The following is a 15,406-nucleotide window of genomic DNA, read 5'->3' on the forward strand; positions in this document are numbered from 1 at the left end:
TGATCATTCATTAGAACAGTGATTCTCAAACTTGTGCGTGCTTCAGAATCACCTGGAGGGATTGTTAAACACAGATGTCTGGGCCTACTCCCAGAGTGTTTCTGTAATTCTGGGGGAAGGCCTGATAATCTGCATTTCTAACAAGTTCCCAGGGGATGCTGAGGCTGTTGGTTATTGGTCAAAGGGTACAGTTTCAGTTATACAAGATGAATAAGTCCTAGAGATCTACTGTACAGCATAGTGCCCACGGTTAACAATACTGTGTTGTACACTTAAAAATTTGCCAGGAGGGTAGATTTTACGTTGTGTTCTTATCACAATAATAATAATAATAAACAAGAGGGTGAGAGAAAACTTTTGGAGGTAATGGATAAGGTTTATGGCATTGATGTGATGATTTCATGCGTATATACTTATCTCTAAACTCATCAAGTTATACACATTAAACACATATAGCTTTTTTATGTCAACCATACCTCAATAAAGTGATTTTAAAAAACCTACAGTGAACTAAAGTATGCATATCCTAAAAAAATCTAAGCATATTAATTCTTTCAGTAAAATTTTTAAAAAGAGAAAACCTAAAATAGTTCACATAAAAAAAACTATAACCAATAACTGCTTATGATTTTCAGAACATTTTAAAATCAGATAAAAGTCAACTATAACAATTTAAAAAAGAAACAAGAAAAAATTCATACCACTGGAATCCCAGTGAGAAATTCAATTCTGAAAATAAATGCAAAGTTAATTCTTAGAACACTCATTGCTTTAAAAGTTAAAATCTGGAGGAAAAAGACACCCAAAATGTGGTAGTTGTAAAAGAAGAAGTGTAACCCAAAACTTCTGACAGGTAGATGACAAAATAAAGAATACTTACAGGTATGGAGGCATTCCGTCACTGTAGTTGGCTTGATCAGATACCCTTTACAGATATAGCAAGTGATGTAAGGATTGAAATCTTTCACCAAGTGTTTCCTCTGGGTAGCCATTCGTGGTTAGCTAGGACTGGCTCTAGTAGTTCAGGCAAACAGGGGTATTAAGTGTATGAAAGTCTGATCCCAGGAGCTGGTGTGGAGTTCCCAACTGGATGTCCTGAGGCATGAGAACTAACATCCAGACTTCTCATGAGATCGCTGGTCATCACTCCTTTTGGTGGTTCTGCTTTCCCATATCTTCTTCCACAGTAATTTTAAAAAGACGAGAAAAAAAGTGTCAAATTCCTCGTACTGTATTAACACCAATGTATTAGCAGCAAGTATTACATGTTCCAAACTGGGTGAACAGGTGAACAGAACATTTCCCTCACTGTAACATTGATTTGTAAACCTGCTATGATTAAGTCAGAATAATGACAAATTCACCCAATCCTGAGGCCTTAACTATCACCTCTATACAAATGACACCTGAGGCTATTAACTCCGGTTTTGATGTCTTTACCTCTTGAGTAATGCCTTTTAACTATCTGCTTGACTACTCTATTAGGAGTTTCTGCCAACACAAGCTAAAAGATTCAAAATTGAAGTCATTATCCTCCCTATCAAAATGCTCCCTATTTCCATTCTATACTCCACACCTAGTCGGTAATCAAATCAAATGGATGTCCTTTTCCATTCCATCCACAGCCATCCTACTCAAATATTACCTCTCCACCTGCAGCCCAACTTATGTTCTACCAAGTTTATTTTATTCTGTCACATTTGGATCCTCTTCTCAAAGAATGTCAGTGTCTCCTCTTTACTCTGTAACAGAGAAACCTTTAAATTTCTCAGCTTGTCGTATAAGACCCTCCACAGACAGACCTTAACATACCATTCAAAGCTCAGGAAAACTGGAAGGATGGCTCTTTCCATAGTGCATTCTGCAGGTCCTATGCCCTCCATCCAAAGAGCCCTTCTGCTCCCCTATCTAGAGCCTACCTATTCTTCAAACCCTTTTCCAAAGCTATCCTCAGTGTAATCTCCCCGGTTTTTTTTACCCTTATTTCTCTCCTGTTACGTTTTCCTTCTATTTTTATTTACAGTTACATTCATTCTTAATCTCCTCTATTAGACTGCAAAATCTTAAACAGACAGCAGTCACATTTAGTAAATGTATAACCTGGGCAATGTTACTTATCGTCTCTAAGTCTTAAGGTTTTTTAAACTGTAAAATGAAAACAAGAATGCGCGCCTCCTACAGTTGTGACGATTAAATGAGACAACATACATATAGCTAGCACACTGTAAAAACTGAATGTCATTAATTTTTTTTAACTTTTAACTTTTTTTTTTCCAGAAACGTCTAGCATGACTTGTCCATATGGTTACTTTAAAAAGTTTTAAAGGTTTCTTACAACAAACGTGTCCTCTTAGATAACACAACATGAAAAAAAGGTGTGGACTTCCCAAGTTAATTCTATAAACAAAAACTTTTCTATCTCAGCTATTAACTCATAGGTTAAGTACAAAGCAACCGGAGAGGTAAAAGGCATCGTTCCATCTTCCATCGACAGACACATCGCCACTGAGAATATGCACGGAATAGGTTCTGCAAGTAATCATCCTATCCACTCAGGAAATCGTGTCGAGGGTGTAACAGAAAGAGAGCGTAATTATGAGACCGGGGGTCTGGGTTCTGGTCCTGAGCCCCTGTATGACCTGCAGCAAGGCACTTATTATCCGTGCCTGGATCTCGGCCTCCTCCTCTATATACTGGGATTAACGGCCCTGCCTTTCTCACAGGGTTGCTACGAAGCTCCAAAGTCAGACAAAGTCCTCTGAAAGCGGACATGCACAGTCCCCACCCGGGGTGGGATTATGATCTTAAACCACAGAGCCCTGTCACCAAGAAGGTTAAAGGAAACAAGTACTTGCAGTGACGGGGCGGGGGCAGGAGGGAACTTTTCCTCGTCCTCCGGCAGGACCCGGTAGCACTGCCCTAGGCGGTCCCAGCACAAGCCTCCCCGCCCGCCTGGCAGGTGCGCGGGCCAGGGCCCGGCGGACGCGCCGCTCGGGCCGGGCCGGGGCTGCGCCTGGGAGGACGCGCCGCCTCTCCCAGGGCCGTGCGCCCGCCGCCCTCTCCGCCCCCGAGCGCAAGGCGCGACCTCGAAGCCCCCAGACCCCGGCAGGCCACCCCCGTCCCCGCCCCCGAAGAGCTCTCCCGGCTCCAGGCGGGGCCTGCCGCGGCAGGTGCTTGGAGGTGCCGCTCCGGCTCCCGGCGCAAACTTGGGCGGGGAGCGCAGGGGCGGCCGAGTTCCGGCCCTTCGGCCGCTCTCCAGCCAGCCGGGTACCTACCCGGCGGCTGCCGCCACCGCCGCTCCTCGCCGCCAGCGCGCCGGCCTCAGAGGGAAGGAAAGTGAAAGAGAAACAGCGCCTGCTGCGGCCTGGCCGGTCCCCGCGCCCCGTCCGCCCTCCCCCTGCAGGCGGGAGCGCGCCGGCTCCGCGGGGCCACTCGACTCGGGCCCGATAGGGCGCGGCGGGCCTCGGGCCCAGGGCCGGTGCCGCCTCCAAGGGCAACTCCACCCCCTTCCAACCGCCGGCGCCGCCGGCCGGCCCCGCCCCCGCCACGCCCCCCGCCGCCACGCCCGCAGGCCACGCCCGCCCGCCCGAGCTCCTCGCAGGTACCCCGGCCGCCCCGGCCGCCCCGCCGCCCAGGTTCCAGGGCGACGGTAGATTTGACCAAATTTTATCTCAGTTCTTCTTCTCCTCACCACCGACCCCTCCCAGTTGTTTTCATCATAACAATGTCTGGCATATTTTCCCTGGCGGGTTTACAAGCGATGGTCGGTGCTGAGAATGAGTCACCCTGCGAAATTGTCTACTCAGCTGCGTCTTCCCCAAACTAGCCCCACGTGGGCCGCGGTGGGGACGAAGACCGCTTGATTTGCACCCTATTTAAGAACCACTAAGGAACTCGTTACTGGGCGGGGGGTGGGTGGGGGGTCTGGAGATCAGGATCAACGACAACTGGAAGCAAGGGAGAACGATGGGGGTGGGGGGTGTTCGTGGAAAGGTGAAGAGTTCTTAACTGCTTGCAAGGTTCAAAACCAACCAACCAACCAACCAACCCCAGTTCTCTTTCTAGTGGACTTTAAGAACTACAAGAGCAAAAAATTTATTCAAAAGCATCCATTAAAGGATTCCTCAAAGTCATTCAATCCTAATATACTGCATTCCACAAACTTACAAATTTCTACTACAACCAGTATTTTGCTAAACATAAATTAGACTTGGTTCTTTGCTGTTTAGAAGACTGCAATCCAGTAATCCTAAAATAGCAGGCAAATCAGCGTGGTGTCCACCAGTAAACAAAAGTTCAAAAGAACATCCCAAAGGGTATCTGCCAAGGGCAACTTTAAATCTTCTGTGTTAGAAAGAGGAAAAGGTGCTGCAATTACATCATCTTTGCCTCTGGAGAAGTAAGGGCAGTGATGGCTAGGGAGCTGACAGTAATGGAGAAGGGATGGGGGGAAATTAGTGCAAAGTATTTGCCTTACCTCCAAACGACATGAGTCACCTTACTTTCTACCAGAGTGGAGATGGCTCTAGTGGCAAACCAAGGAACCCAGTGACCACTGGTCTAGCAGGGTGCAAGTGTTCAAAGATCCATTTCGAATTTAAAATACACCAAGAAGTAGACAAGACAGCTTTAAAAAACATCCAATTTATACTTAAACTTAGGTAGAGTGGACATAACCTTTAAAAATTACCATTTTTAACATCATAGCAGGAGCAATACATTTTCTGAAACAGTTTTCAATGACCACATTTTCATTGTCCTTATAAGAACCATTCTGCAAAAGTATACATGCCAATTTCCAAGCTGGGATCAACTTCAGCAAGTCCCGGCAATCACAACAAGCAAAGAAAACAAGTCCGATAAAATGACTTTATAGCTGCAGGATTCCTCTCCAGATCTTTCATCTTGGAAACTAACTAAACATATCAATACGTGAAAAGTCACCCTATTTCTAGTATATTTAAAAGATGTAATGCGGGACTTCCCTGGTGGCGCAGTGGTTAAGACTCTGCAATCCCAATGCAGGGGGCCTGGGTTCGATCCCTGGTCAGGGAACTAGATCCCACATGCATGCCGCAACTAAGAAACCCACCTGCCGCATCTAAGACCTGGCACAACCAAATAAATAAATTAAATAAATATTAAAAAAAAAATGTAGTGGAAGATATCACTGTATAAACTACAACATATACATTATGACTTATTTTCCTAATTTGCATCTGAAGCTATTTTAAATGTATTTTTAAAGAATAACACTTAATGAAGTCCAGGGGGCTTAAGTGTTATTGGCAATCAACACTAAGTGGGGTTAATCAGCATTCCCTGAGGAGAAGAGCCTGAGATGGATATTAGGAGGACTTACATTAGTAATGGAGGGAGGGGTCACAAATATGCTACAGAGCAGTACCTGAAGATAGACATGGAGGTGGGGTTGCCATAATGAAACTGCAAATGGTGGACCTGAAAGCAGGGAGAGAATAACAGCCTTTGTAAGAAAATCTGTGCTTCGTGTCCCGAGGCAGCATAGTTTGTAGTAAAGTGTTCAGTAGTTTCTCCTTTCCCCTCTTCAGCTACCACCCCACCTTGCCCGTTCCAAGAAAAAAAATGCACACACACAAAAAAGAAAAAACAAAACCTCAAACGTGTGTCTGGTTAAAAAGATAACAAAAAAAATGGCGAGAGGGAATGTTAAGAAGGGGCAAGTTTCCTGACTCATGTGTAAGTTCTGAGGATTTAAACATAGGACTTTTAGCTGCTGTGTGGCATCTCCTCCCTTGCGACTGCTTTCCACTTTCCAGTAACTCACCCCTTAGTCCCTTGGTTCTGACTGTGGGGACTGGAACAAACCATAGAAGCCTCAGTATGAGGGGGTGGCTTTGATAACAAATGTCAAAAACCAGTGGGACCCTCAAGTAAACAAAGGTCTGGGAGCAACTAGATATACAGGACCAGGAAAGAGAAAAGGCAGATAAAAGATCATAGCTGAGAGTCCCCTTATCACTAATCTACTTGAGCTGTTTCATTTTACAGATGTAGAAACCAAGATCCTGAGAAGTGGCAAATTCATAATCACAGAGCTCATTTTGGTAAAGCCAAGACCAAAACAAAGGTACCAGTTCCATATTATTTACACGTCTTAAGAGAACTTCTCAAACCCAAGAAGTTAAGAGGGGTTAGGTAAGAAAAAGATGAACTTACAAGGAAATAAAGGAACAAAGGGAGGGAAGAATAAATGAAGGGAGGGAGGGAAATAGCGACTACAGAGTACTTAGCAGTGAACTGGCCAGTGGTGATTTCCCATCAAAGCAGCAAAATCCCACAGTGATAACTTGTTTCATTTGATCATTGATCCAGATTCTTCCAGGAAACCACAACTGGCTCTTGACAACCCTTGGAACTACTTGGAGCTATCTGCGTACCTAACAAATGTTTTCATTACTTTATACTTTATGTCTAGAGTTTTATTTCAGTTAAGGCTGGGCCATGGATGGGTAATTCTGTACTGAAAAGTTCACATTCCTTCCTTGCCTAATAAATACATCATCGATGAACAGATGTTTAATAGCATAACATTTTAAAAGAGTTACGTCTTTACATTTCCCTGAAATATTAAATGACTTTTCCATGATTGTCAATTATTTTATATACCTAAGTATGCTATTTAAGCTTTTAACATAGACTATCTCTAACATAAAACTACCCCCTGTAATCTAAAAGTCATCCTACAGGGATTTTAGAAAATATTAAAATTTAAAGTGTCCTACTGGGCCTAAATGTATTTATTTTATGACCATGGATATTACAGCTCAAAATCTATGACTGCCTAAAATCAATGATGGAGGAATGGGAGGGAACAGAGAACTGAAGGACTTCCAATCACCCTTGACCATGTGTCTTTTTCTCTTAACATAACCCTCCCTTGTAATCAATAATTCTCAAGGACTCTCTCTGCTAAATGTCCCTTGAATCCTTTAACTTAACCTACCCTGGTTCAGATCACCATCATTTCTACCCCCACCCCCCAGTACTTCAATGAACTCTTAGACTGTCTCCCTACAGCTCTTCTCCGCCAAACCACTCTCCATAGCACAGGCAGAGAGAGGACCCTTTCTAACTGAAAATTTGATCATGCTGCTCCCTGACTTAAAAAACCCCTTGCTCTTAAGATAAAGCCCAAATACCTAATAAGCCCACCCCATATCCCTGTCACTTCTACAGCCTCTCCATTGAACTCCATGCTGCAGTCATAATGAACCTTTTTACCCTCTAGCGCTAGAGATGGCTGTTCTTTCAAATGAGCATCCTGTCCCAATCCCATCCCAATCCCCTCCCCACCCTTGCTAAATCTGCCCAACCCTTATTTATTCTTTGGGTATCCGATGATCTCAAAGGCCACATTCTCAGAAACCTCAAAGTAGCTGAGGCGCCTCCTTGATATACATACACTATATATATATATATATATATATATATATATATATATATATATATATATACACACACACACACACACACACATATATATAGTGCCGTGTGTGTGTGTGTGTGTGTGTGTGTGTATATATATATATATATATATATATATATATATATATATAGCAACTCATCCTTATTCTCTCAAGTCCCACATTACACTGTCTTGTATTACCTGGTTAACTTGTCTGAACCAACTGCTAGCGCATAAGCCCAGTGGATCCATCACTTGACTGTGCATGCCTAGCAGAGTGGATGGCAAACAGTAATCATTCAAATAAATATTGACTGAAAAACTGAATAACTGCACACACTCTAAGACATTCTGTGTATTTTGGGGGGGATTTCTTCTTGGAGGGATCCTTACAAAGGATACATTAATCCCTGCCCTCCAGGACTACTAATTAAAATCACACCAGGGAGTAGAGACTTATCCACAAGAAACAATTATGGAGCAGTACACCAAATTTATTAAACAAGTGTCAAATGAAAGAGAATCAAATGACAAAAACTCCAGTTGAAAGAAGTACTATGGGTGGTCAAGAAACTAGCCCTGCATGCTTAAGATTCTGCCAGTTACAAAGACAGCAAGGCAAAATACCAAAAGCTATGGATATGAAAAATAAATGAGAAAGCCAGAGAAGAAATGAGAAGTAAGTCAAAACACTAAAAGTGAGAACAAATAAGTAGCATTAGGAATAGAGACAAGATTAGTCTGCTAAAGACTGTGCAACTAGCTTAATAAATATTTTAAAGTGCTTTAGATATATTACGCTAAAGGGACAAACCAACCAAATTTTCTTTTCTCCCTTGAGAGGCAGAAAAAACTAGCTGTATTTTCCTCACTGTGATGTCAACAGTTGGCTGGAGCAAGTTCCACTTATACTGGAAGAACAGAGAATGGAACTAAAATAGGCACAGACTATAAGGAAAAACTGGATTTACTCCATCAGGGCTACCATAGTTTAAAACATCAGTACAGAACCACAACTGTTATTTTGAGAGGTCAGATTAAATCCCTGAAGATCATAAATGCACAAATGACTTAAATGCAGAAACTTAGAAACTTAGAATATTCCATCAAATCTGAATGTAGATGATTCTAAGTTAGAAGTGACAATAGAAAAATTAGGAAAAAAATGTTCTATCCAAAAAAAAAAAAAGATATGAAATTCAATTGGGGCAAATGCAATATAGAAACTTAGTGACATCGACATTCAAATATCAGAGAAAAGCAGGCACACGAATTGAAAAAAGTCCTAACTTTACAGGTAGCTGTGGTTTAGAAGAAAGGACACTGTACCCAGAGTCAAGAGAACCTGGTTTTAGTAAGAACAAGTCCCTTAACTTCCCTTGGCTTCATATTCTTCCTATGAAAATTGAGACTAATATTACCTTAATCACTGGCCTACAGGGAAGATTTTCTCTTATACTTGTGCATTGTTATAATGAGCATATATAAGATTACATGAGATAAGTGAGAAATTTTTTTGTAAGTTGTAAATGATAAAGGACTGCAAAAAAATAAAGTATAAGTAGGAATTCTGTGGACCACCAGCAGTTGAATAGTACCTAGTAATCCTGTCCCACCCAACAGAGGCCCTGATAGTAAGATATATCCAAGAATGTTTGTAGAATGAGTGAGACACTCCTGGCAGGGCAGTGGAACCAGGACACAGCATAAAGTAAGGCATGCAATGGTCAGAAGGCACTCCTTCCTCTGAGCTCAAACTCATCACACTCGATTTTTACAAAAAAGATGGGGAAACCTAAATAATTCACTGAGCAATTCAAAGTTGTACAAAGAAAACTAGTTCCACAAAAATGCTTAATAATTTGGGTTAGTTCAACATTGTCGAAGTGGTATGTTAAATCTTTGTTCACTCCCCTTGAATGAAGGGGTAGCAAAAATGTTTTCCATTAAAATGCAAATTCTCCAGGCAGGGTCATAATTAAGCCCTTATGAGCCATCTCGAGCTATCTGTTCTCAGCTAACGAGGATTAGTAGGATTCTTAGTCCATAGGCAGGGAGAACAGACAGGAAGGACATGAGGCTCTAGTTACGAGTTAACACTTTAGCAGGGTATTAACTGTAACACTTTGCTGGCTGGGAGGCTGGGGAGCCATCAGGAGGAAGGACAGCAGATCTGAAAAGAGGAGGATGCCAAACCACCAAAGACAATCTCCTCTCTTGTGCTTCACAGTTCCATCTTGGACTAAAAACAAAAACAAAAAAGGACCTTTTGAAAACAAAAGGCAAGTTAGTGTCTTCACACTGTCTTGAACTATTCAAAAACTTAATGACTAAGATACTGAACAAGTTTTGTCCAGGTTTGCAGAAAAGCTAAGAGAAAACTGGCTTAAATTAAAAGCAGTGGCGGGGAGGGAGGGATTAGCTATAGTATTAGATAGGCATTCTTAATTCTTGACCTGCAGGATGACAAACCCTATTTATAATAGTCTCAGAAGCTTCTTGATGGTTCAAGAAGAGAGAAACAGTATTTGTCTTCAACGGTTCCTTCATTTCTGTCTGTTGAAAGGGGTTCTCCCGGATGACTGGAAAAACTCCTGCCAGTTATCAAACCTTCTTTTGATACCTTCTTGAAGAGAAGCTGAAAAAAGCACCAGTATCAAAGCGTCTCTGATTAGATGATGAATGAGGATACAAGATGGCTGTATAGAAAACAGTTGACAGAGCATAAACCCCATGAGGGCCAGGACTTTATCATTACTGCTGTATCCCTTGAATCAAGTCTAGAACATAATATGGGACTTCCCTGGTGGTCTGCACTTCCAACGCAGGGGGCATGAGTTCGATCCCTGGTCGGAGTTAAGATCTCACAGGCCGCATGGCGCGGCCAAAAAAAGTCTAAAACATAATAGGTTCTCATTAAATATGTGTTGAATGAAGGAATGTATAGGCAAATAAACGAATTCTGACTTCGCAGCCAACTGCCCATGTTCAAATTCTGGTACAATCTCGTACTACTCTGTGTTCTAGGGCAAAGAACTGTTTTCTGCCTCAGTTTTCTCACTGCTTAAATGGATATAAGTACATACCTCAGAGGAATTTTTATGAGGATTATATGAGATACTATAAGTAATGCACTTAGTACATAGTAAGCTAACAAATGCTTGCTGAGTTAATTTTAAGAATTGCATATCTAGACAAAACAATGAAAACATAGGACATAATTTAAGGCCTGATGAGAAACAAATACTTAGAACAAATGCCTTCATACAATTTATCTGCGTTTAGGATGTACATGGAGGTAACAGTTAGTCACCTAACTTTCCTACCAGGTGTCCTTCCTCCTCCTCCAAGAATTTTAAAAGATTACTCTCTAAGTGGTAAGTGTGTAAAATATGAAAATCATGGCTTAAATTACTCATCAAGATGAAATCAAGAAATAGGATGTACACAGCAGTGTAGAGTTTTATGAACATTTAAAACTTCAACTGAGTAACCTGGGTATAGTCTCAGATATTAAGAAAAGCTGATCAGCTTACCCTGGTCCAAGACAAGTGGTGAGTCAGTCAGGGAGAAGGCTAGGATTTTCCTGTTTCTGTAAAGCATAGTTCCTTCAATTAAAAAGTTATGGATAAGCTAGTCACAAAGGATGAATATCGTATTTTTCCACTTACACGAGGTACTTAGAGTAGTCAAATTCATAGAGACAGAAAATAGAATGGGAGTTGCCAGGGGCTTGGGGCTGGCGGCGGGGAGCGCGGGGAGCGATGGGAACGAAAAGTTATTGTTTAATGGGTACAGAGTTTCTGTTCGGGAAGATGAAAAAGTTCTGGAGCTCGATGGTGGTGATGGCAGTACAACAATATGAATGTACTTAATGCCACAGAACTGTACACTTAAAAATGGTTAAATGGTAAAATTTGTGTTATGTTTATTTTATCAAAATTTTTTAAAAGTTCTGGGAAAAAAGATCTTCCTTTTTTAAAAAAGGAAAAAGAAATCACCAGCAAACAGTAAGACCCTTGGCAAGTCACTTCATGAGCCCTGATCTGCCCATCTATAAAACCGCTTTAGACTTGGGATACATCATCTCTAATGGGCCTTGAAAATCTTCAATTATATGGTTGTACAATTTGGGAGCACTACCTAGAGCGAACTGCATCTGTAATGAGTCAGGTGGGAACATTTTATGCCTTGTGGGCCACATGATATCTGTTTCAACCACGCAACTCTGACCATATAGGGCAAAGGCTGCCAAAGACAGTATGTAAACAAATGGATGTAGCTATTTTCCAATAAAACTTTATTTAAGAAACAGGCAGTGAGCCAGATTTGGCCCTTGGGCTGTAGTTTGCCAGCTCCTGACCTAGAGAATATCTCGGTGAACATGCATAGATGACAGTAGTTAAAAACTTCCCTATATCCCAGGGTTGAAAACGTCTATAGTGGCGGAAACTTCTATAGTGGCAAAAGCTTCTGACAACAGTCTCAAACCAAAATGTTTTTAGTGCAACATTTTGAACTAACTTTAAGATTTCTATTTCCCAGGCAATGAGGAGGATATAGTGGCGTAACTATGAGAAGGGGGTCGTCCTCATCACTGTCCTCATCATCAAACAGCTGGGAGAGTTAGAAACTATCTTTTATTCCTCTTTGTAAAGGTTTGCATAATCTGATATTTCTCCTAAGTCACGATGCAGAAAGTTTACCAACAAAAGGAAAAGGAATATTAAACAAAAACATTCTCTCCTGTTTGCCAAAGAGCAGGCTTAGTCTCTCACCTCCGACTTCAAAACACCAAATCGTCCTAGTGGCATTTAAAGAAGTGCTTCCCCATTCTACCTGGGATTCTAGAGTGCTGATCTGAGAGAAAACACAGGGCTTCGAGGGGTAAGCTTTCTGCTTACATACTGAGGGACAGTGCTGCAAGCTGGCCTGACCCGGGGAAGCCATGCTGGAGTGTGTGTACATGTCATCTTCAGCCTCACTGCGGCCTGGACCCTGGTCTCAGAAGAAGCCCTGAAGGACAGGGAGGTGAGCGTTCACCTTCCCATCTCCTTTGCCCTTTGAAGGACAACAGCTGCAACAAGAGAGAGCACGTTTGAAATAAGAATACTGAGTCTCTGGGAACTAGATCTGGCCTCATAGCCTAGGGGCAAGGAGGGATGCTTCGATTTCTACAGATGCTAACAAAGAAATTTACACAGCCCAAGAGTTTCAAAGTACTTTTCACTCAAGTCATCAAGACTGAGGACCATTCACTACTATATTGTTGAATTACAAAAGGGGAGGCTTTGACATTAGATCATGTAAATGCCCACATTTTTAATTTACTAAATTAAGAACACTGCAGAAAAGTCCAAGGAAGAGACGTAATTACATGTATTCATTTATGCTTTTAAAAGGTAAGTTTTGTCAAGAATTGTTCTTGATTTGAACAACTTACAATGATATTTCACTTCCTAAAATTTAAGAAGGATGATACTTATCACAAATACTGACAAGGAAGTTAAGTGGAATTTGATGATTATAAATTAGTAAACCACCATTTCCTTTACAGTATTTCCTGAACAATTTGTTCTTTAACCCTCTTTACCAATGAAGCCTGAAGTTTTAGGTGAAGTACTCATTTCTACTGGAAAAGGAAAGCATTTCTGTAGTTAGAAACTGAATTTATTAGCATTGGCATGAATGCTTGTATGAAGCCTTTATGTCATATAAGTTAATTCACTTTAGAAGTATCCAACAATCGGGGCTTCCCTGGTGGCGCAGTGGTTAAGAATCTGCCTGTCAATGCAGGGGACACGGGTTCGAGCCCTGGTCTGGGAGGATCCCATGTGCGGCGGAGCAACTAGGCCCGTGAGCCACAATTACTGAGCCTGTGCATCTGGAGCCTGTGCTCTGTAACAAGAGAGGCCGCGATGGTGACAGGCCCGCGCACCGCGATGAGGAGTGGCCCCCACTTGCCACAGCTAGAGGGGGCCTTTGCACAGAGGCGAAGACCCAACGCAGTCACAAATAAATAAATAAATAAATAAATAAATTTAAAAGTTGACATTTATAATACCCATACTCAACAACAATGTGAACATTTCATACTTTTGTACTTTATTCATTAACGTCATTGTTTTAATTGCCACATTAAAGATTAAATATTACATGTTAAACATCTGCACAGATTTCTTCTAAATGCCTGTTATGGGTTGAATTGTGTGCCCCCAAAAGATATATATAAAAGTCTTAACCCCTGGAACCTGTGAATGTGACTTTATTTGGAGAAAAGGTCTTTGAAGGTATAATCAAGTTACAGTGAGGTCATACTAGAGTAGTTGGGCTCTTACTTTAAGAGGACTAGCGTACTTATGAGAATAGGAGACAGACAAACAGGGAGAACATCATGTGAAGACACAGAGGCGCAGAGAGAAGACGGCCACATGGCGACAGCAGCAGAGTTTGGAGCAGCAGCAGCAGAACTGCATGCCGCAGGGGAGGGAACTTCTCTCCAGGCGTGTTTCCACCAGGAGGGACTACAACCCAGCTACCACTGGGTTAAAGAACTCAAGGACACTGATCAAATTTCGGATCATGGCTACAGGACATGAGAGAGAATCTGTCCAGGCACACATAGAAGGATTTAGAAACAAACAAACAAAGAAACAAAAAACCCAGCACTGAGAATCCACTTGAATTGGTTACCATATTTCCAGTAGTACTGATTGGCAGACAGCCATGACGGACAAACGGATGAATGGACTGACCAAAAGGCTAACACGTGTGGAGACACATGGGGTATAGGAATGGAGCTGAGAGAAAGCTAAGGGTGATTACGTTAGGGTCTGAGGAAGACAAAGAAGGGGTCAACTGAACTGAAAAGCAAGGGAGGAGTAGTGAATCCCCATTCACATTCATGTAATCTTCCCAAGTGTACAAGCCAGAATATGGTTGTTTTAAAATCAATTTATACTGCACTTAATTCTAGATATTCTTTTTGATCAGTTCACAGGAAATCTGATATAGATTAATATTTACAATATCTGGCATAGAATTAATTTGTGTTACATATAACCAAACAGTTACAGAGATTACTTGATACATATATACACAAACACACATGTACACACACATATGCATGGTATATTTTAAAGACTGCATGGGCTAAGGACTAGAGAGATGTATTTCTTCAAACAGTAGAGTCACACTCACTTTTATGCTTTATAAGAGACAAATATCAAGACTAATTAACAGCTGATGATGCCAGTCAATGCCTGCATTATGTTTGCAGCAATGTATGAGAACTACTAGCATTTGTAAACCTTGACCCTGGAAACCATTTAAACTGCACATAAGAACACTCTATACCACATATGGTAACATCTATAATATTCAGAATCAAAATATAGACAAGTAGCACTTAGGAAGTAAAACTTACTGTGATAAACAAAAATGTGAGTGTTTTGCAGTGTTATCCTTTGAAGATACTGTTTCTTCATGTAGTATAATGCTCATGCTGTAAGTTTTCTCATACAGTTTCTACCATGAAGATAGGACTGAAGTGCAACTTATATCTTTACAACGACAGATGACACCAAGCTTAGTAAAAATGCAAACTTCCTAGTACAACGATGAATTCAACTTATTTTCAGCTAAAGGTTTTATAGTTAAAAGAAAGAAAAGCTTCAAGAAAAGGCATGAAACAGAATTCTTGTTTTTATATAAGGAGCTGCCTTCCATTTTCTTACCCACCCAAAGTGTAAAGACAACAGACAGAAGTAGCATGCATGAGTTAACCGCAGTTAGACACTACAATCCTTGCAGGGATATTCATAGTTATTTTCCACTTTGAGTTATTCAGATTCAGCTCTCTATCTCATCCCTGTCAGCACAGCAGCCTCTGGGTACACAGTACAAAATATTAACCAAGTGGGGACAAAAAAAAAAAGCAAACAAACTTCCAGTTACTTC

General features: G+C 41.4%; 1 protein-coding gene across 5 annotated transcripts in view; it reads right to left on the reverse strand.

Annotated features, from left to right (window-relative positions):
• PCGF5 (polycomb group ring finger 5) overlaps nt 1–15,406 on the reverse strand; it is a 115,876-nt gene that overhangs the window by 61,644 nt on the left and 38,826 nt on the right. The window contains exons 1-2 of one of the 5 annotated variants that reach the window (XM_057530395.1): nt 3,276–3,491; nt 881–1,175 (exon numbers count right to left, since the gene is read on the reverse strand). In XM_057530395.1, coding sequence (XP_057386378.1) covers nt 881–992 — 112 coding nt within the window. In that variant the 5' untranslated portion in view covers nt 993–1,175; nt 3,276–3,491. Of the gene's footprint in view, nt 1–880; nt 1,179–3,275; nt 3,492–15,406 lie in introns of those variants that run through there. The other 4 variants (XM_057530396.1, XM_057530392.1, XM_057530393.1 and 1 more) reach the window with 4 other exon arrangements.

The sequence above is a fragment of the Balaenoptera acutorostrata genome, chromosome 16, assembly GCF_949987535.1.
Source record: "Balaenoptera acutorostrata chromosome 16, mBalAcu1.1, whole genome shotgun sequence".
Lineage (NCBI taxonomy): Eukaryota > Metazoa > Chordata > Mammalia > Artiodactyla > Balaenopteridae > Balaenoptera > Balaenoptera acutorostrata.